The 21,856-nt window shown below is 43.6% G+C and overlaps 1 protein-coding gene across 2 annotated transcripts; it reads right to left on the reverse strand.

The window, feature by feature from the left end:
- Positions 1-529: 529 nt before the first annotated feature.
- itga4 (integrin alpha 4) lies at positions 530-21,426 on the reverse strand. 2 transcript variants are annotated; one of them, XM_088352603.1, is made up of 29 exons: positions 21,330-21,426; positions 19,991-20,234; positions 19,812-19,921; positions 19,630-19,739; positions 18,703-18,835; positions 18,559-18,626; positions 16,270-16,399; positions 16,107-16,192; positions 15,976-16,038; positions 14,388-14,528; positions 14,220-14,328; positions 14,027-14,121; positions 13,745-13,835; positions 13,156-13,201; positions 12,960-13,081; positions 11,299-11,453; positions 10,449-10,616; positions 8,233-8,309; positions 8,016-8,160; positions 7,851-7,952; positions 6,331-6,407; positions 6,151-6,240; positions 5,996-6,083; positions 3,874-3,981; positions 3,507-3,632; positions 1,614-1,739; positions 1,449-1,547; positions 1,087-1,206; positions 530-1,012 (listed from the first exon to the last, which is right to left on the reverse strand). In XM_088352603.1, the coding sequence occupies exons 2-29, from the start codon at positions 20,158-20,160 to the stop codon at positions 899-901; spliced, it is 3,069 nt and encodes a 1,022-aa protein (XP_088208729.1). In that variant the 5' UTR covers positions 20,161-20,234; positions 21,330-21,426; the 3' UTR covers positions 530-898. The 2 variants fall into 2 exon arrangements, with proteins under 2 accessions (XP_088208729.1, XP_088208728.1); XM_088352602.1 differs by lacking the exons at positions 530-1,012; positions 10,449-10,616 and having other exon boundaries at positions 1,168-1,547.
- Positions 21,427-21,856: the final 430 nt, after the last annotated feature.

Raw genomic sequence — 21,856 nt, forward strand, 5'->3', positions numbered from 1 at the left:
AGGATACATGAAGAGAAGAAGAAAAAACTAGGAAAGAAAGAAACCAAAGGAGAAAAAAAGAATATGATAAAAGGAAAATGGAGAAACAAATATAGTAAGACAAAAAGCGGGGAAATTGAAGTAAAAAGCTAAGGGGAGTGAAAAATAAATAAAGAGAAAACAGAATTAATAAATAAATAAATAATAGTCAATAATATTAGTCGTGTGCCGCGAACAAATGTCGAAAAACGTTTCATTCCACATATTGAAGGGAAAGTATGTAATATTTAAGAACTCATGTGCTGGATTTAATTGTGAAACTGAAAACAAGTGCTTCTAAACACGGCAGAATACAACTTATCGGAAGTAAAAGTGACCAAAATTCACCATTTTTTCCCCTTTATTTTTTTGTCCATCTTTTTGTGAATAAAAAAGAGAAAATAAAAGGGAAAAAGAACAAAGGAAAGACATAGAAAATGAAGTAAAGAAACAGAAATAAAAAAGCAGCTAACCCAAAAAACCCAGCAAAATAACAAAGAGAAAGAAGGTGTCTCCTTAAAACAAGAGGCTTTGCCCTTGTTGGTATCATTTTATTTTGAAAAGGTTTTGCGTTACCGAATCTCGCCATGGAGAAGGAGCTCACGATTGTCAGCTGCAAATGTGGAAAAATAAAGCCCCAAAATTGGCAAGAGTCACGTGGTTATCTTTCCCAGAAGTCCAAATTTATGTGATGGCAAACATGGGACAAAACTTTAAAGGCAACCAATGAGGAAGCAAGAAATGCGGCAGGAAGTGGGACGCTTTGGCAAGAAGTGGCGCCGGCTCTCTGGCCAAACAGGACAGCTCGTGCTCATCCTGGTCCTCAGGTGTTCTTCCTCGTCTTGGAAATTCTGGAGGATTCCGTCCCCTTGGCCCCGGGTCAGGACATGCTCTCCCTGACACTGCCTTTAGGAACATAGTCCCAGCTCTGGCGCTTGAAGTCCCGGTCCTGGTCCTCCCCCTCCTTGCGCAAGTCCCGCTTGAAGAATCCCGCCTGCACCCAAAATGTGCAAGAACCTTCAGTGGGCGGAGCCAAGCCCAAAAGACCGTCTGTGGTTCGGTTTTTACCTTCCACAAGCAGCCCACGATTGCCGCCAGGATCAGGAGACCTAGGAGGAGACTCAGGACCACGATCAGGACCTTGACAGCCGTTGGCGCTCTCTGGCTGAAGCGGGCCTCCACCCACACCTGCACCCAAGGGACAAGGTTATGCCCAGGTGACACCTAGATGGTGCTTGTGATGCCCAGGTGCCACTGGTGAGTTGCAGGTGCCACCTGTGATGCCCAAGTGCCACCTGTGAAGCCCAGTTGCCGTCGTTCACGCCCAGGTGTCACCAAATCCACCCAGGTGGTGCCAGTGACACCCAGGTACCGGTGGTGACAACCAGGTGACGCTGGTGACAACCTAGTACCCCCCCGGCGGCACTTACCTGAGCAAGCGGCCGCTCCCGCGCCACAACGGTGTGTCGGTCATTCTTAGGAGAAGTCAACAGGGCAAGGCTCTCCAGCTTGACTGTACCATGGCGACCCTGAAACAGACCCTGGTAAGCGCCGTTGCTAACTTTGGCGTCAATACTAATGCTAGTAGCACTTACGGGCGCCTGCAGCAGGACGTCAGGGTTGAGTTGTGCTTGCAGTTGCACGCTAGCCTCAGTGCCCGCCTCCACCGTGCCCAGCCGGCACAGCAGACGCTCACAAAGATGGTCGCCGAGCCCGCAGAACTGCCGGAACACAAAACAACATTAGCCGCTAGCGTGTTTCTAGCCACAAATTCCACAATACAGCTACTCCAGGTCTAATCTTAAAGTCCAAACTTAGTTTGTTGGTTGCAATTCGATATTAGCTTTGCTTCTAACATGGCAGGTCAGTATGATTGTTAGCATTAGCATCCTGTATCAATGCCCTGATATGCTAACCCTTCCAAAGAGTGATATTTTCTTAGGGTAGTGAAGGATTTTATACATTTGACTAGAAGGGATTTTGTACGATCAAATACAAATTACATTTATCGAGTGCAATGAAGATTTTCACTGAGTGAGCTTCAGGTCACGCCGTTCCGAATGCGAATGTTTTATTTAGTTCTGTTGATAACAGGACTCTGGCGCAGAGGGCCAGACGCACAAGAACAGACATCGCGACGCTCTTCTCCGAGATGGTGGGGGCTTTTCTCTGGCCTGCCCATGGGAGGAGCTGACACGCCAGCTTGGGAGAAAGGCGTGGGCAGAGAAAGGGAAGATAGAGGGAGAACGAGAGAGAAGGCTCAACAAAGACTCGACCGACACTAATTCGGCTAATTCGATGGAGTTCACTTAGTTAATTTGTTCACGAAATTAAATCTGCACCCGTGTGAAAATGTCGGCAATTCTTGTCCATCTTTTCCCAAGAAGAAACGAGTGCGCATTGTTAGGTGGTGTTTGGTTAATGGAGTCAGATAACTAATTCGAACAATTTGGTAAACAGTAGATTTTTTTATATTTTAATTCCTAACAGTAGCTTTAAAGCAAACTTCAGACATTTCATTCTGACAAACTTGACTTATCAACATATTAGTTGCTGGTGTGTTTATTAGCCACAAAGTTCATGATCCAGCTTACAGCACAAAGTCAAGACGGCCAAATCTGACCTTGAATTCCATATTTAACCTCTCTGTTGCATTTTAATGCTAGCTTTGTAGCTTTTCTTCTAACATGGCACGTGATTACGTTAGCATGATTTGCTGGCGTTAGCGTCCTGTGTCGTTAGCTCTTCGATTGACTTTTTAGTGTTATTTTACAAGGTTAGCTTCAAAGTTAGATTCAAACATTCACTTCTGAAAGGCATGAAGTGTTACACGTGATTCAGCAGCGTTAGCAGATGCTCACTAGGATGGTCGCCGAATGATAATAGCTGCAAGCATGTTTATTACCCACAAATACCACAATCCGGCTAAAGGCCTGCCCACATCATTGCATGTGACCTTGAAGTCCAAACTTAGCCCTGTGTTGCTATTCAAAGCTAGTTTAGTAGCTTTTCTTAGAGAATCAGCATGGCTGGTTACCATTAGCATCTGGGGTTAGCGTCCTGATATAAAATTCTCAAGTTACCTTTCAGTGTTTTATTTCTCAGGATTACTTCAACGCTAGCTTCAGACATTTTTTTTTTGAAATACAGGAAATGACAGGTGTGACTTAGCAGCGCTAGCTTTCTGAGTTGGCTATTAAAATTAGCTTCTCATGTTGTTGGTATGGGAAGGGGGATTTTTGTTTTTAGTGTAGTGACCTGATTTTCTAATTGCCAGGTGAATTAAAGCTATGGTCTTATTTTGACATTTCTTCTAAAAGTAATTGGTGGCTATTTAGTCTTTTAATTTGAAACTACGCTAAACATATAGGAAAGGGCAACCATCATGGGGCTCAATTGAAGCTTGAATTCTGCTTGTTACAAGTTATTTTGGTTCAGTTCTGAAAGCTTCAAAGTATCTTATCAAAATAATAGTTTCCGTACGATACCATGTGGCGCGAGGAAGTGGCAGAGAAGAAGAAGATGATTTGTTTGATGGCAGACGCTCGCGGAACCTGGCAGTCGTCCTCTACGATAGCGGTGGCGTCGCTGAGCTCGCAAGAACCTTGTGAAGACTGAAAACACAAAAAAAACGTCCTTAGCGTTAACGCTAGCTACTTGTGAGGCTTGAAAACACAAAAGGTTGCTCGCCACCAGCTATCATATACCAGCCAGCAGCCATTCGCTAGCCACCAAGCTGTTGTTAGCTTTAGCGCTAGCTACTTGTGAGGCCTGAAAACACAACATGGCACCTTCACCAGCTGGCATATGCCAGCTAGCAGCATACTAACTACCGAGCCCGTTAGCGTTAGCTACCTGCCAGCCGAGCACTTGCAGCAAGCGGTGTGGGTACGGTGCTAACAGTTTGGGCAGCGTGATCTCCACCCACGTGTCTGTCGACCTGCTGGGACCAGAATTTGAAACCTGCAAAAACATGGAGGTCAATGAATGAATGAGTGAGGGAATATGTGGAATGTGAGGAAAGACTAGAGCAGGGGTGTCAAACTCATTTCAACTCGAGGGCTGCACGATAAAACGAACATTGTCTTGGGGGCCGGACTAGTAGATTGGAGAGAAAGAAGAAGGGAGGGAAAGAAATAAGAGAAAGAGAGGGAGAAAAAAAGAGAAGGGTGGAGCAAAGAGAGAGAGAGGGAGAGAGAGAGAATGTGAGGAACAAAAGATATTGTGAGAGAGGGGGAAAGAAAGATAAAGAAAGAAATCAAAAGTGAGAGAAAAGAGGAGAGAAGGGAAAAGCAAGAGAGAGAGAGAAAAAAAGAAGAGAGCAAAAGAAGGTAAAAAGACAGAGAGAGACAAAGAGGAGCAAAGTAAGAGAAAAAGAGAGACAGAGAGAGTGAAAGAGAGCGATAGCGAGGAAGAGCGAGAGAGAAAGAAATACAAGTACAACGTTTGTGAGAGGCACCTGGCTTTGACAACATCAAGCGGGCATATTTCAACCTGCAGCTCGTTTTTCTCTTGCGCTTCCCTCAGCGTTGTCTCGCGGGCCGGATCAATCCCTTAGCGGGCCTGATCCGGCCCACGGGCCGCCTGTTTGACACCCCTGCTATAGAGTGTCAAGAAGTTGAGGAACAGGTGAATTCACAGCAAAGTGGTTGGACGTCCATGTTATGGTCCATTAGTAAAAGGTTTGAAAGTCATGATGAATGATTAACAGCTAATGATGAATGGATAAGTACTCTTCTGACACAAATATAAGGGAGGATGAATGAGTGAATGAAATTCGATTCCGTGGCTTAAAAGACTGGTGGCAATAACATGACAAATGAGTGAATGTGCAGCCAAGAGGTTGGACGTCCTGATGACCATCAATGAAGTTCAAGGTTCGATAGTTGTGATGAACGGCTGAATGGGTCCTCTTTTGACATTAATATAAGGAAGGATGAATGAGTGAATGATTGTGCGATAGAAAGATGCTAGAAAGCTGAGCATTGAAGGATATTTTACATTTTACTATAAAGGATTTTATACGATTAAATACAAGTTACATTTATCGAGTGCAATGAAGATTTTCACTGAGTGAGCTTCAGGTCACGCTGTTCCAAATTTGGAATGTTTTGGCTGGGGAATTTTGATAACAGGACTCTGACGAAGGACGTCAGGCATTGTTTTGATAAGTGCTCTGCTGTTATGAGTTTTTCAGACATCGAGGCGAGGGGGTGGACCCCACGTGGGGGTTTTCCTGGCATGCCCATGGGAGGAGCCGGCACACCAGCTTGCGGAGAAAGCGTGGGGAGAGGAAGGAAGCAGAAGATCGAGAGAGGAGGCTTGACGGAGAGTCGAGCCACACTAATTCGGCTAATTTGGCCATATATTTGATGGAGTAGACTTAGCTAAATTGTTTAAGAAATTAAATCTGCCCCCGTGTGAAAATGTCTGCTATTCTTGTCCATCAAGAAACGAGCGCGCATTGTTAGGAGAATGTAGGTTCCATCCATCCATCCATTATCTGCACCGCTTATCCTCATTAGGGTCGCGGGGATGCTGGAGCCCATCCCAGCCATCTCTGGGCAGTGGGCAGGGGACACCCTGAACTGGTTGCCAGCCAGTCCGAGAATGTAGGTTGTGTTTGGTCATTCGAACAATTTGGTAAACGGTACATTTTAACTTTAAAATCTAACAGCGTGAAGAAAATGACCAATAGGTGTATACATGAAAAAGTGGTTGTATGTCCAGATGACTGTCAAGCGAAAGGTATAAAAGGCTTGATGAATGGCTGACTACTGATGTTGAGTTCCTGGATGAATGAATGAACAGAAAAAATGGTGGCCACTTTGGCAATCAATGACCGTGTGAGACGTCAATGTTTTGGGGACACATGAAATTGTGAAGTCATTTCCTGCATTCATGAGTAGATGCATGCTCTTTTGACATGAATATAAGGGAGGATGAATGAGTGAATTTCCAGGAGGTGCCACAAGACCTTGTAGGTGTAGTTGAAGGTGTGTCGGTAGCACTGGACGGGCGTGGCGTCCTCGTCTCCAAACTCGAACGACGTCGGGCTCACAAAACTAGTCGGGTGAGATGAACGTGTGAACAATTTGTATTTGATGAACGGATGAATCAGCCTCGGCTCACCCGTGGACGTCCATGTGGACGCTGTACTTGAGCGGCAGGGACACGGCCGCCGTGTTGTCGTGGAGATACTCCGAATGTTCCAGGTTGTGGCTGAGGGGGCGGGGCAAATGGGAGGCGTGTCATCTCAGGGGGCGGAGCATTTCGGAGGGGGCGGGGCATCGGCACAAAGCTTATGCTCACCTGCTAGCCTCGGCCACGATGAGCGTGTCGCCGGGCGTGGCGTTGCGGTTCGCGTCCAACACGAAGCTCACGTTCACCTGAGACCCACAAAATGGCCGACAAATTGGCAAGTATTTTGCAGACTAAATAGAGAACAAAATGGCAGTGAGACACTGAGGCCTTTGAGATGCCGGGGCCGTTTACAGTAATCCCAAACTTTTTGTGTTTTCATTACATTGTGTTCTGCACTCTGATTGGCTAAACAGTTGCTCCGCCCTGGATTGGTGCAATGGCCGATTGTAACACATATGTTCCAGCAAACCACACCTCCCAAGTAGAATGCCTGGCAATGCTGGACCTCAATTTTGGGGGGGGTCTCGACACAAAAACGTAGTAAAGACATTCCCAGAGCCGTAAAGTACAACTGTGTACATTTTCACGAAAATCGATTCAGCCGTTTCGGTGTCAATACGTCACATATGAACTCACACACACACAAATCGGGATTAATAACTTTAGATAGATGGATTTGATGTTTAGAATTAGATGGATAAAATAGAAGTTTAGAGATGGATTAGATTACAAGTTTAGAATTAGATTGATCTAGATAAATTAGATGGATTTAGATGGATAGATTAGATTTTGATTTAGATTGAGATTAGGTTGAGATTAAATTAGATTTAGATTTGAATTACATTTTGATTTAGATTAGATTTTGTTTTTGATTTAAATTAGATTTAGATATAAATTATGTTTTGATTACAATTTGATTTACATTAGATTTTTAGATTTTGATTTGATTTAGATTAGATTTAGATCAGATTTGAATTGCATTTTGATTTAGATTACATTTAGATTTAAATTACGTTTCCATTACATTTTGATTTTGATTTGATTTTTAGATTTTGATTTAAATTATATTTTGATTTCGATTGGTTTACGATTAGATTAAGATTAGATTTAGATTTGCATTACATTTTGATTAAGGTTACATTTTTTATTGATTTGATTTAGATTTAAATTACATTTTGATTTAGATTAGATTTAGATTAGATTTAGATTAGATTTAGATTAAGATTAGATTTGGAATTAGATTTAGATTAGATTTAGATTAGATCTGGATTGGATTTAGATTAGATTTGGATTAGATTTCAATTACATGTCGATTAGATTACAATTAGATTTAGATTTGAATTAAAATTTTATTTAGATTAGATTTTGTTCAGATTTTGGTTAGAATGAAATTAGATTTAGATTTGAATTACATTTTTATTTAGATTGGATTTAGATTAGATTTATATTAGATTTACATTAGATTTACATTAGATTTAGATTTGAATTACATTTTATTTAGATTAGATTCTGATTAGATTTTGAATTGATTTAGGTTTAAATTACATTTTGATTTACATTAGATGGATAAAATAATTAAGGGTTTCTACTTTGCAGATTTTGACTACATTTGTATCTTTTTTTTCTCTAAATATTTACAAAAAAGGGTCACTGTTATGGTGTCCTATTTATGCAGGCCGTTAGATTACCAGTGATCCGGTTTGCAGAACCAGTTCTGAAAATCCGCAGTTGACTTGAAACGTTGCACTGCCGCCGTCGTCCACCAGATGGCACTGCACCGCCGTCTCGTCCTAAAAACCGACCGCACGTACGTCACCGTCACGAATCAACCAATCAACCCATGAGAAACCGACCTTGCTGTGGATGACGTTGACGTAGTGCAAATGTTTTGGGAATCGCAAGGCCAGGGTGGGCATGAAGGCGGCATCTCCGACCACCGCCAGGCTAACGTTTAGCATCAAGCTAGTGCCCGCTCCCAGTGCCAGATAGGTTCCGCCCCTGCAAGCGGGGACAATTTTTATGATAATTGAATCTCGCCAGTCGTCCAATGGGAAGCGGGCTTTTACCGACCCGGGCAGGACCAAGCGGGCATCCAGGCGAAGGTCGGTGGAGCAGTTAGCAAGTCGGCAGTGGCGGGAAAACCGCGTCTAGAAACAAACAAGTACAAATAACTATTAATGCATACCTGTCGTTCTCCAGGGCTGCATGCCCGTACAAACTGTCGTATTTTCCCGTACAAAATACAAAATAATCTTACACCATATATTATTTTTTTTGAATGATGCATGATGGGAAATCCCAAGGCGCCAGACGCATGCTCACAGTAGCATCAAACCGCTCGCTTCGTTTGCAACGGAAAAAAAACGATACAGAAATAGAGGCTACCGCGGCGAACTCGTTAGACTTGATTGATTTGCCGTTTCGTGATAGTCGGTGTATACCGGATGGTAACCATCAATGACAAATTTGCGTTTTCCCGTACAGATTTTCTTGTACGTCGTACTAGTCTTAAAATGCAAAAAACACGTATTTTGTACGGCAAAAATGTACAGGTTGACCGGTATACAAAATGGGTTAACATATTGTGACAACGAAATTGGGCATGACACTCCAGTTTCACACATTCACAGTGAGGTAAAAAAAGCCAAGAAGATAAAGGAACAGAGAAGATAAGGTTATAGTTATAATTTACACAATATTTACACAAGAAATGTCAGCATGTAGGATGTTACATACAGTTTGGTATCGTAATACAGTTGGTATCGTAAGGGTTTGTGCAATTATACATTTGGTGCAAAATGTAGATATTTACGAGTTATAGTTATTTACATTTGTTTTTAAATCATTTAGTTTCGCCAAATTGGTTATGAAGCTACTAGTCAAAGCAAATTGATGTATTAGGTCCCTGTTTTAAACACTTCATTTGAATTTTGTAGATTACTGTTGTTGTATTTCTTTGGTAGTATTTCTGCTGTCAATACTTTGTAGTATTATCGTAGTGTCACTGTAGTTTCATTTTAGTAGTTTTCTAGTTTTTTGTAGTATTCATGTAGTTTTATTTTTGGAGTCGTTTTGTCGTATTTCTGTGGTTGTATTTTGCACTATTTCAATAGTAGTATTCTACAGTTTTTTATCTTTTTAACTACAGCTCTTTTATCTTTTTTTCCCTTGTTTTTGTTTTTACATACAGTATTTTCTTTTTTCCCTTCTTTGACTCTATTTTATTCTTGCTTTTTGCTTTTTTACTTATTTTCCGTTTCTCCTACATTTTCCCCTTGTTGATTTTTTTCTCAGCCTCTTTCTTCAGTTTTTTTTTCTCGCTTTGTCTTATTTTTACTCTCTTTTACCATATTTCTTTTTCTTTTTTCTTGTTTTTTCCCTACTTTCCTGTTGTCTTATCTTTTAATTCCGTCTTTTCTTATCCTTTTTTCTTTTCTTTTTTTAATATTTGCACTCTTCTCCCTTACGTTTTTGTTTTTTTTCTTAAGCTTTGCTTTCATTTATCTTCAATTTTCTTGCTTTTTCTTCCTTTTTCCCTCTATATTATGTTTTTTCTTTATTTCCCTGTTTGTTTTCCCTTTTTCTTTCTTTTTTTCATCTTTTCCCCCTCTTTTCCTGTTTCCTGTTTTTTCTTTACCCTTGTCATTATCTTCACTTCTTTTTCCCCATTTTCTTTCTTTTTTCTTGATTTTTTTCTCCCTCTTTTCTCTTTGGTTTTCTTGCATTTTCTGTTCCTTTTTTCGTTCTTTTTTCTGTTTTTACCATTTTTCTTATGTTTTCTTCATTTCTTCTTATTTTCTCTTTGACCATTTTTCATTCCTTTTTTTTTCTTTTTCGTTTATTTCCTTTTTGCTTTCTGTTTCTCTCTTTTCTTTTCCTTAAAGGATTTGCCTTAATTGTGTTTTAGAACCAATTTGAAGAAATGGTCCATTCGAAAACATAATCAAATACAGTACTATATGCAGATGTCTGTATGTGTATCTATCCATAAATATGAGAAAAATTGGGTCTGTTTTTTCATTGGATCCAGAAAGAAATAATGAGGCGTGTTTTTCTTTTGGCCCTGCCTCCCTGCCAAATCTTTACTCTTAGGTGGCTAACCAATCAAAACGCTTGCCCACCCCTGCCTTTTGGTTTGAAATCTGAACTTCATCTGATTGGTTGAATGATGCCCCTCGAAAGTGATGGCAAACATATCAATGAAATGCAGATATTTAGTGTGGGGCCTGTGTCCCGCCCACTTTCATGCACGTTATCCTTTAACATTTTGTAAACGCTGCCCCCACCTGGTTGCCGAGGATGTGGCGACTCCCCGCCGACCCCTGCAAGACGGGCTTGAGCGCAGCAAAGCCTCTTTTGTTGCGTTTGGGGGCGTGGCCTTTGGGGGCGTGGCCCTGGCGAAGCCAGTAGGAAACCTCAAAACGCACCGGCGTGAAAATGTCACGAACGTCTCTCTGTGAACACAACGTGTCTCGGTCACAAGGCTAAGATAGCTTAACATAATGTAGCTTAGCATAGCATAGCATAGGTTAGTATAGCGTATAGTGTATCTAGCATGACATAGCGTAATTTAGCCAAGCTTAGTATAGCACAGTTTGGCTTAGTGTAGTGTATCATAGCATAGTTTAGCATAGCATAGCTTAGCATAGCTTAGCATAGCTTAGCATAGCTTAGCATAGCATATCTTAGCCTAGTTTAGCAAGCTTAGTGTAGCTTAGTTTAGTGTAGCGTATCATAGCATAGCATAACATTGTATAGCGTAGTGTGGCTTAATTTAGTGTAGCACAGCTTATTTTAATGTAGTTTATCAAAGTATAGCTTATCATAGTTTAGCGGAGCATATATTAACCTAGCTTGGCATCGCATATAGTTTAGATTAATTTAGTGTAGCCTATCATAGCTCAGCATAGTGTGGCTTAGTATAGCATATCTTAGCCTAGTTCAGCAGAGCTAAGTTTAGCATAGCTTATTTTAGACTAAATCAATGTCTCATAGTATAGCCTAGTATAGCATATCTTAGCATAGGGCATCTGTCTTAGCGTAGCGCATCTTAGTGTAGCATTGCGTAGCTCAGCGTAACGTACCGTGGCATAGCATAGTGTAGCCCTGCTAGCTTAGCATAGCGTATGAGCTCACCCTCTGGTACGCCACGTGGGATCTGCACCGCCATTGGCTATGTCGCAGGCGGAGGCTGGCCCTGGTGCCATTGGCTGTGCCGTTGCCGTGGAAGAAGAATCGGTGCTGCAAGGACGGCTGGTGGAGGAGGTCCGAGGTCAGGTGGTACTCGAGATCTGATGAAAAAAGTGTTAGCTTAGCATGGCTAACCGTGATGGCACTGTTCCCGGTTATGCTAGCTTGGAGTCACTGTCCACATTTCTGGCAGCAAGACATTGCTAGGCGTCACTTGCCAACCCTTCTCAATGCTAGTTTGGTAGAGTTTCCACTCCTTCAAACTCCTGCAAGAGCACATCTCCAACAACTTCTCCTGGTCTACCAACACCGGGGTTGTGGCGGGCTAGGCCCCATCAGGGACTCCACTTACTTAGGGTTCTAATGCACACTATAGTGACGTGCAGCGAATGAAGTGAAAGTAAAACTGAACAAAACTGCATCGAAAAGAAAATCATTTTATGCGGTTTACAAGCTGCAAATGGTGAAAGATTTGGCCAAAAAGCAGAAAGAAAGTTTGTAAAACTTGTAAGCTATTGGTAAGAAGCAGACATGACGTTTGACGTGAGGGAGGTGGAAGGAGGAATCCGCGCCTCTCAACACTGAGGATGAAAATTTCTGTTAGTTTGGGAAGCATTTTCTTTATCTAAATAATTACTTGAGTAAAAGTAAGTGCATGCTGTGTAGATCCGCCATGATGGGGGAAAAAATAACAAAAAGAGAGAGAGAAGCCCGACTAGCCCGACTTAATGATTTCTTCCCCGGGGCCATGGCAACCCAAAAACAAACACACAAACTGTTAAAACATGTCTTGTGACTTATTTTGGATTTTTTCTCTTTTTGTTATTGCTAAGTGAAACTGAAAAAATAAATATTATTGTACAAAACTATATATGAAAATGTATACCTTGTGAATTATATATATATCTATTTTTTTTAAATTTCCGCTATTAATTTTTAGCACTATTGTTACAGTGCACTATTCTTTTTTATTGCATTATAATTACAAATGAGGCAAGTTTTTCTTAGCACTTCGTTGTAAATATTTTTTATTCTAATAGTTTTTTTCTCTTTTTTCTCTTAAAACCCTTCATAGCATTTTTATTTTGGAGTGCCATGTCTAATCTCATTACATACTATGTTTTACAACTTTGATCTCCAGACTATTCTAGTCTATTCTAACATGGTGGATCAGCAATAACGCAAGCATCCAGGAAGTGTCATGGCTGAATTAGTGGCGTTAGCTTTCCATGTTAGCAGATGCTTGCACAGATCATCACTGACTGCAGAACTGTTATTAGCCACTAGCGCATTTATTAGCCTTTACAAGCCGCAAGTTCCATAATCCAGCTGGTGGTCCAAAGATAAGAAGGCCAAATATGACCTTGGATTTTAAACTCAGCCTCTGTGTCTTTTCATTGATGGCTTGATAGCTTTGCTTCTAACATGGCAGGTTAGAATAACTTGTTAGCATCTAGTCTTGGTGTCCTGATGATAGATTCTTAAGTTAGCCCTTCAACTAGCATTTTCCCAGGGCCCACTTAGACTTCTTAACAAAGCTAGCGGATGCTAATGTCATGGTGTTGTTTATTTTTGAGGTGAGCGTGGTTAATGCTAAGCAAACCCACCGACTGCTCCTTTGTAGCGTCTGGACGAGACCCTGAAGCAGACGCTAACGTTGATGGAGGCCGCCGGTTGGATGTTGTCAGGTAGAATGAGGGACGCTGCCACCCGCAGGACGGGACGAGACCTGTGGCCACATAAGACATAAAAAATCAGAAATATCCATTTTGAGCCTCAGCTAGCGTCTCGTTTATTGCTCACCTGAGAATGAGGGCGGCGTCTGAGAGGAACGCCCCCACTGCCACGTCTGAAAAACAAGATGGCGTAAGATGGCGATGAAACAAGATGTCAGCATGACCAAATGGCAACGAGAGAAGATGGCGGTGAGATAAGTTGGCAGCAACACAAGATGGCGACAAGACAAGATGGCGACGAAACAAAATGGCAGAGAGACAGGTTTTTGGTAATAAAAGATGGCAGCAACACAAGATGTCAACGAGACAAGATAGCCACACAGGATGGCTGCGAGATAAGGTGGTTACGAGACAAGATGGCGGCCAGAAAACTTGTCTACAACACAAGATGGCGGCGAGAAAAGACGGGAGTAACAGAAGATGGTGGTCACACGAGATGGTAATGGGACAAGATGGTTAAAAGAGAAAATGGCGATGAAACGAGATGGCGACGAGACAAGATGGCGATGAGACAAAATGGTAGCGAGACAAAATGGCGATAAGACACGTTGGCTGCATCACAAGATGACAGTGAGACAACAAAACGGCGAGACAAATGTGAGCGGGACAAAATGGTGATGATACAAGATGGCAGCGAGAGAAGATGGCAACCTTACCATGGTAACCGTTGTCGTCAACATCCACACCCGAGCTCAGCGATTGGCCGAAAAAACGCAGGTCCTGCCCCAGCTCCGCCCCGCTGATCCTCTGCCAATGCAGTCATTGTTAGCGGTTAGCGTTCAAAAACACACAGATAGCACACCTGCGAAGGCGGCAAAATTTAGTTTAGTATACGAAAAAAAACATGACAAAATACATGACCAAATTTCTAAAAAGAAATAAATATATGATAAAAAAAACAAAACAACAAAATACTTGACAAAACGTGGTTAGCTTACTTGCGACGGTGTCGGTGAAATTCCGTCCTTGCGACAATTGTATATGTAGACGGCACCTCGTAGTTCATCCTCGTGCGGAGCACCAACCGCCACTTCTACGCCGAACACCACAGACAAAATGGCTCGTTAGCGCGACAAACCGCTTTGCTCATTAGCCCCGTCACCGCGTTAGCAGAACAAACTAGTCCCTCACCCGGGAAACCGTCGTCGTCCAGATCTCCCAAGTCGGCCATGGTCTCTCCGAATCGTCCGGCGTAGGCCCGGCCCCCGCTCAGCTGGAAGCTAGCCTCCACTAGCTTGGCCTACATTAGCTTTAGCGTGATGCGATGCGAAACAAAATGGTTGTCGAGAAACGTCTCACCTGTCCCCGGTTGAGGAAGACATGAACGCGTCCTTCCTCCCGATTGGTACCCGTCGTCATGGGAGCGCCCACCAACAAATCCGATAGGCCGTCCCCGTTCAGGTCCAGCGCTCGTACGCTCGAGCCAAAGTACGAGCCCAACTACATAAACCACAAGTATCGCTTCACTTGTTAGCATTCATGACAAATTTGCATTAGCTAATGTCGCACGCAAGCGCTAAAGTACGAGTCCAACTACACTCAAAATTTAGTATGCTCTTCAGCAGTCGTATGAGCATTAGCTGTCGTCACTAATCAGGTCATACTTTTGTATGCTAGCTGCAAAGCACAAGCCCAACTACGCAGTAAATTTAGGACGTTCTTTAGCATTCGTATTACCATTAGCTGCTGTTGCCGTTCAGGTCTAACGCTCTCATGCTAGCGCTAAGTACAAGCCCAACTATGCACAAAATTTAGTACGCTTGTTAGCATTTTTACAAGCATTAGCTGCTGTCCCGGTTCAGGTCGAGCGCTAGCATGCAAGCGCCAAAATGCGAGTCCAACAACGCACAAAACTCGGTAGCCTGGTTAGCATCGTGCCGTATTAGCATTAGCTGTTCTGCCCCCCAGGAAAAGGTTACCTAGTTTGACTCTCTCAGACAGCAATTGATGTCACACTTCAGAAATACATCTATAGAATACTATAAAAATATATCTAAAGAAAAGCTCCAGAAATACCAAGACATACATTATAAAAAGGATACATCCATGGAAATAACAAAGATACGTCTAAAATCCACAAAAGTACATATACAAAAAATATTCGCATTTGAAAGAGTCACTTAGACAAGTGATGTCATTGGTGAGTCTATTTAACTGTTTTTATTTACACATTTGCTTCTGTTGTTGTGCCTTGCCCCATTGTCTTATTACTCTTTTTTGGATGAAAGTGGACCTTTGACACTAATCTTGACTCGACTTATCGTCCGTGTCATATTCTTTTGTCAATCGATATTTTTGATGTATTGCACTGAAATCGCTAATTGTTTTTGCTGATCGTTAGTGGCGAGTGTCAGACTCACGTTATTGTCATTGTATGTTTCAGTTTTACTCTGTTTTGGATGAAAGTGGAGCTTGGACAATCAGAATTTTGAGAGGAGTTAAACTGCTGCTAAATTGTGTACCTTGACCAGCTCGGTGGCCTTGGGGGTAGGGCGCCCGCTCCGAGACTGGGCGGGTTGCTGGTTCAAGCCTCGGCCGAGTCATACCAAGACTTACAACATTGGTACTCATTGCCTCCCTGCTTAGCGCTCGGCATTAGGCATTGAAATAGGGGGTTTTGGTCACCTAATGACTACTAACACATCAGTTGGGTTGAGCGAAGGTATCAATCTCCCAGAAAAAGTAAGGACTCTAGCCACCTCCCACTAGGGGAATATGGCTCAGATATATATGTATAGATATACCATATATGTACCATACACACCACACACATACAAGGAGTGCATAACGTTAGCCGTTGTAGTCATTCTCAAGCCTTTTACTAATTAGCATGAGTGCTAGTGGGTTTTAAGGTTGGTTTTAAACAAAAAGGAGAGTGCTCGCTCACCTGCGTTCCGGAGACGTGGGCTAGCACATGTAGCATGTTGCCGTCCACGGAGAAGAGAAATACCTGGGAGCACACACAAAACGTCAGTCTTTGTGGTTTTCATGTTTTGGAACGGCCGATCACGCACTTACTTTTCCCTTTTGGTTATATTGCGGCGCACCTCCAACCACCTCCAAGCTAGCGGCGTTCAGGAAGTGTCCCGTATCTACCGAGTAGCCTGAAGGTAAAAACCGACAAGACTGTCTTTAGTCAATTTGGTTTCGGGCCAGGAACTGGTTCTGATCTAGTTCTGACCCAGGTAGCTCCCGAAGCCAACCAAGCCATCGTCGTCCAGGTAGACCGACATGACGCCACTCGATGTGTTGAAGACCAGAACCGAACCCGTCCAGTATGATGTCCCTGGGGCTCCCATCACAATCAGGTCCTGGGGGCGCAAAACACAGACATTTGGACTTTCAGGATATTGGCTTTTTCTACCGATTGAAACGTTTCTGATATTGGATCCTGAACTGCTTTTTAAGTGTTTTGTCAGGATCTAAAACACCCATCCAGTACGATGTCACCAGGTCCCCATCATCAGTAGGTTCAGGGGACGCAAAACCTTCGGACTTTGAGGGTTTTTTAGTTGTCAATTTTTAGAAGCGTTTTTATATCCTGAATTGGTTTAGTGTTTTTTTCCCAGGATTAAAGACACCTGTCCAGGTTATCACCTTCTAGGGACGCAAAACCAGGACATTTGGACTTTCAGGACAACCTCCCTATGGTCCCCCACACCAATGGGTCCTGGGAACGCAAAACATTTGCATTAGGGACTTTTAGTATTTGTCCGCCGATCCAAACGCTTCTGTTCCTTTTTCCTGAAATTTTCTTTGATTTTTTTTTGTCAGACCATTATCCTCCATAGGGTGCCACCCTGTTTGGGGTGGCTGGAGGGCACCCACCTCAATACTCTCCATAATTGTACCATTTTATCCAGATCCTTATCGTGCCTGGTCACGACACCACAGGTTGTCGGACTGTTTTTCCATGCAGTGATGTAAGGATCAGAGACATAGTTTTCAGAGTAAATGAGCGTAATAGATTAAATGTCTTTGAAATAAGATGTTTGCGTACTATGTGTCGAGTGACACGTCTGGATCGGTTAAGGAATGAGAAAGTAAAGAGAAGAACTGGTGTGGTGAGAGAGCTTGCTGAGAGGGTTGATGATAATGTTCTGAGACGGTTTGAACAGATGGAGAAAATAGATAAAGGCTGTTTGACGAAGAGAGTATGAAACGTGCTCAGGATGTGAGGTTGGTTAATTTAATAGATGCAAGGGTGTGTGTAAGGGATAGACGTGAGTGGTGAAGGATAATTAGGAATGACTGATATCGACGCATATGATGCAGAGGGGGTAAACCAGTATAAGATCAAAGCGGCGCCGCCGCAAGCGGCAGCCTTTCCGGCAGCTCTGTGTCATTTCGCACTTTTTGTGATTTATTGTTTTAAGTGTCTGCTTCTATCTTCGGTGTTTTTTGTCCCGTTTGACAACTACACTTTGGATTACTTTCTATCCTATCGTTATGGGTTTTAACGCACAAAAATGCCTTTATTCGAGGAATCACCTCATTGCCCTGAAGAAATCGTGGATGGAGAGCCGGAGCTAGCTTAGCGGCTAGCGGCGTTATAAGTCTTCGGTACCGCCCGTAATCATGGTAAATGTGAACTTTCTACCAAATAAGACCGATGAACTGGCTGTTCTGGTGGAAAACATCAAAGCACACAGGGAGTGCAGTTTGCTGTGTTTCACGGAAACGTGGCTTACGTCTAGAATTCTGGATGCTAACGTGCAGCTACCCGGAGCTACCGTAGCTATCCGGAGCTACCCGGCTTCAGCGCTGTTAGACAGAGACACGAAAGCCTGCGGGAAGCGGAGAGGAGGTGGACTCGCTATCTACGTGAAGACGAGGTGGTGTAACCCTGACAACAAAGATTTCCATCTGCCGCAGGGACGTCGAACTTTTGGACTCGCGTGTGACGTCATCGACTCCGCTGTGGCTAAACTACAACAAAGCACCCCGAGGGCATCCTGTTAATCTGTTAATAAACAACAAATGAGACTGCTGGAAGTCTGAATTTCCCTATGGGGATGAATAAAATATCTATCTGTCTATCTATCTATCCATGCTCTCAGGCCTCTCTGCTGATGAAGTGTTGCATGGCACAGCAACTCACCTCTTGTTGCGGTGTTGGTTTAATGTTGGGAAGAGCGAAGGAGAATAAATGTTTGCACAATGTGAATGTGTTTTTGAGTTTAGCCACCTCCCACTAGAGGGGTATGGATTGATTGTGTACAGCTGGACTATTTCCCTCACCTTGGATCTTGCCATCAACCGACCTTGCTTTGGATTGTCAGCCGTGACTGTTTCGGACTGAGTTTTTGTTTTTGGTTATTCCCACTGCCCATGAAACTTAGTGCGCCAAAATGATGTCTACATTCGGGTCCGCCTCGCCCACCCCAAACAAGTTTTTTTTGTATGCTCTGTTTTGGGACATATGACATGCTGCAAGCTGGCCGGCGGAAGCTATCTGAAGTGGCGTCACCTGTGCGAGCTGGTTGGACATTCCGGCCTGGCAGGATCCGTACTCCTCGCCAAACTTTCTCTGGTGGTCTGCAACACATATAAATATATGTGCTTTTATTTTGAAGGTCTGATTGGCCTGGAAGTTGCGGTCTGGTGTGCGTACCCCGGTAGCAGGGAATGATGGCTTGTGCGTGTCCCAGGCCGTGGTCATAGCGATAGCAAACACCATGCGGAAGTTTGTTGTTGTGTCCGTCCGCCTTGGAGTAGAAAACGTTTTTCCAGCGGTGGGCACACGCCTGCGTGCAAAAAAAAGGGCGGGAAGCTGAAAACCAATGGCCGGTCCCCTGTCAACAAGCAGCTGGGTCCCTAAAAAACGGGCGGCAAAGCCCTTAAAACCAGGTGGCCAGGTCCCTGAAAACAGACATTTGGGTCCCTGAAAACAGGAGGCCAGGCCCCTGAAAACAGTTCATTGGGTTTTTGGAAAATAGATGCTGGGCCTCAAAAAACGTGTTCCCCGGTCTTTGTAAAAAGATGGCCGGGCTTTCATGGGCAGGTGACCAAGCACTTGAAAACAGTAGCCTGGGCCGCCGGGAACAGATGGCCAGGGCTCTAAAAACAGGGGGCCAGGCCTCTGAAAACAAGGGTTGCTGAAAACGGGCGACATGGCATTCAAAAACGGGTGGCTCTGTCTTCGAAAATGGGCAACTGGGCCTCTGAAAACAGGTGGCCAGGCCCCTGAAAGCAGGCAACCAGACCCCTCAAAACCGGCGGCCAGGGCCAAGTTGCTGAAAATGCGAGGCTGAGCCTCCAAAAATGGGCAGCCGGTACACCTAAACCGGGCGTCCGGGTCTTTGTAAACAGGTGTCCAGTCCCCTGAATTCAGACTGCCAGGCTGCTAAAAACAGGCAGACGGGCCCTTGAAAATAAGCAACTTGACTGCTGAAAACAGGGAGCTGAAGCCCTCAAAATGGGTTGTTAGGACCTGACGGTTGGGTCCCCAAGAAAAAGCAGCAAGGATCTCCGAAAATAAGCCAGGCCTCCAATGGTCCTCAAGCAGCAGTTTGGTTCAGAATAAGCTGATTTTACCAACCAGGACGTGTCCTCCTGTAGTACCAGATGTGCCCGCTTGCCGCGACAGGCTGACCCCCAACCACTGGTGGGCGCTCTCTCCCTGGCACGTCTTGCCGCAATGCTCCACGTCTGCCGGCAAAAACTCAAACTAGAATCCTGCTTGGACCAAAAACAAGGACTACGAGGAAAACCCCAGATCACCTGGGACGGGCATCGGCTTGCATTCCTGAAGCTCCGTGTTGACGGCGCATCGGTAAACGGCGCCCGACCACGAAGATGATGCGTTGTCTACCGGGGCGCCAACCACCAACCTGAAACCCAAGTCCCAGGTGAGACCCCGAAAACCTGAGACCGTGCCCCTTTTAAGACCGAGCCCCCACCATTTGTCCTTGCCGTGCTGGTGTAGCAGCACGGAGTATCCAAACATGGACGCCGGTGCTCCAGCCAATCGCATTGCTTGCTCCACGTCCAGCGTGTAGCCACAGGCCGGCCTTTGGACCCAGACCAGAACCAGGACCAGGACCAGAAGCCCCACCGGGATCACGCTCATCTCTCACAGGCGGAGTGGATGGCGCTCCTCAATCTTGGGGGCGGATTTTCTGCCACAGTGGCTGCAGGTTCTGCCTACGAATAAAAGAAGACGGCCCAAAAGAACCGAGTCAAGTTCAGTTAGTCGGAAAACCCGCCTGTAAGTTGACCAAAATTTTGTCACGATGGCAAGAAAAGTCAAAACGTAAAAGTTACATTGTGCTTAAAGGAACAGTGTTTAATATTGGACCACTAGATGCTGCCGTATCATGCAGTGCAACAAAAAAATGAGTGCTAAAGACCAAAAGGAAGTATACAAACTACGGAGACTCAAAAGGACCAATTTGCAACAGTTTTTTCTCACCTTTTTGGCGAGCCTCTTACAAATGAAAGCGAACAAAGAAAATGAAAAAAAGAAAAAGAAAAAAAAAGACGACAAAAATGAATAAAAAAAAGAGAAGAAAAACAGAAAAACCCAAACAGAAAGTGATGGTAAAGAGAATAAAAAAGTAATGAAAAATGAGGACAGGAGATAAAAGCAAGAAAAAGGGAAGAAAAAAAAATGAAAATTGGAAAATAAGAAAGAAAGAAGAAGGAAGAACAAAATATAAAAAGGAACTAAAAAAGAAATACAAAATAAAGTGTAAAAACAGAAAAAAAGGTAAAAAGTAATGGGAAAAAAAGACAGGTTTTCAGCTTTTTTTGGGGGTACCCAATAGCGGCAAAATGGCTGCCAATGACATCAACTCAGTCTAGGGGGAGGCTAATCTTATTACGATTTCATAAAAACGAAAGCAAATTCTTCTTATTAAAATCAATATTGTTTCGTTTTTAACCAATTTCACGCCGCGCGGGCGCTAAATAGCACACACTGTCCCTTTAACAAATGTTACTTTATTGCTCACATGGCTGCCGGCCAGTCAGAAGATGTCACAAGATTTCAAGAAAAAAAAACTTTTACGACTCATTGAATGAAAAGAATCATGTGAAGAAAAATAATCTCATTTAATAGCTTGAAAAACGACATTTTCCTTTCTTTTGCTGACGTCACGCACCTGCCCCCACGTGTAGCGATCATTCTTTTCATTGGCGGAGGTCACCGCTTCAAAAAGTAATAATAATAAAAAAAAAAAATCATCGGTGAAATTGTCCCTAATATCCCTCGTGCGTGTGCGCATGCGCGTGGCTTACCTCTCCTTAGTCCCTTTTCAATTTATTGTTGTGCTCCCCCAAAAAGTTCTCCTGCTTTTTGCCGGACTCGAACGAACCTCCGCTAAGCGCGTGCACGAGAGCGCGAGCGCATGCCCGAGGGAGGCTCCCGCCCTTCCAGTGCGCGTGCACGAGCATAACGGCGTTTCCTCTCCCCGCCCCCGTCACGAGGAGGGGAGCGACAGTTACCATGTAATCTGATTACTTGATGGCAGCCGACGGCATTGGAATGTTTCAGATTCTATTCCGGACAGTCAAAAGAAATCGATTTAAATCATCTTTTGAAATGTTTCTGGAGTTTATTTTGAAAGCGACTTGCATAAAGTTCAGCGAATGTAGCCTTTATGTCATCAAGACACAAGATATTTGCACTTTTCATTTTCATTTCACTTTTCATTCATAGATGCTAACAACTACTTGCTGACGACTACATGCCAAAGAGTAAACGCTAGCGAGTAGACGCTGAGGCACTCGCTAATGAGTTCATGCTAACGAGTTTTTGCTAGCGA

This window comes from Urocampus carinirostris, chromosome 14 (assembly GCF_059441175.1).
Source record: "Urocampus carinirostris isolate Australia breed hairy pipefish chromosome 14, RoL_Ucar_1.0, whole genome shotgun sequence".
Classification (NCBI taxonomy): domain Eukaryota; kingdom Metazoa; phylum Chordata; class Actinopteri; order Syngnathiformes; family Syngnathidae; genus Urocampus; species Urocampus carinirostris.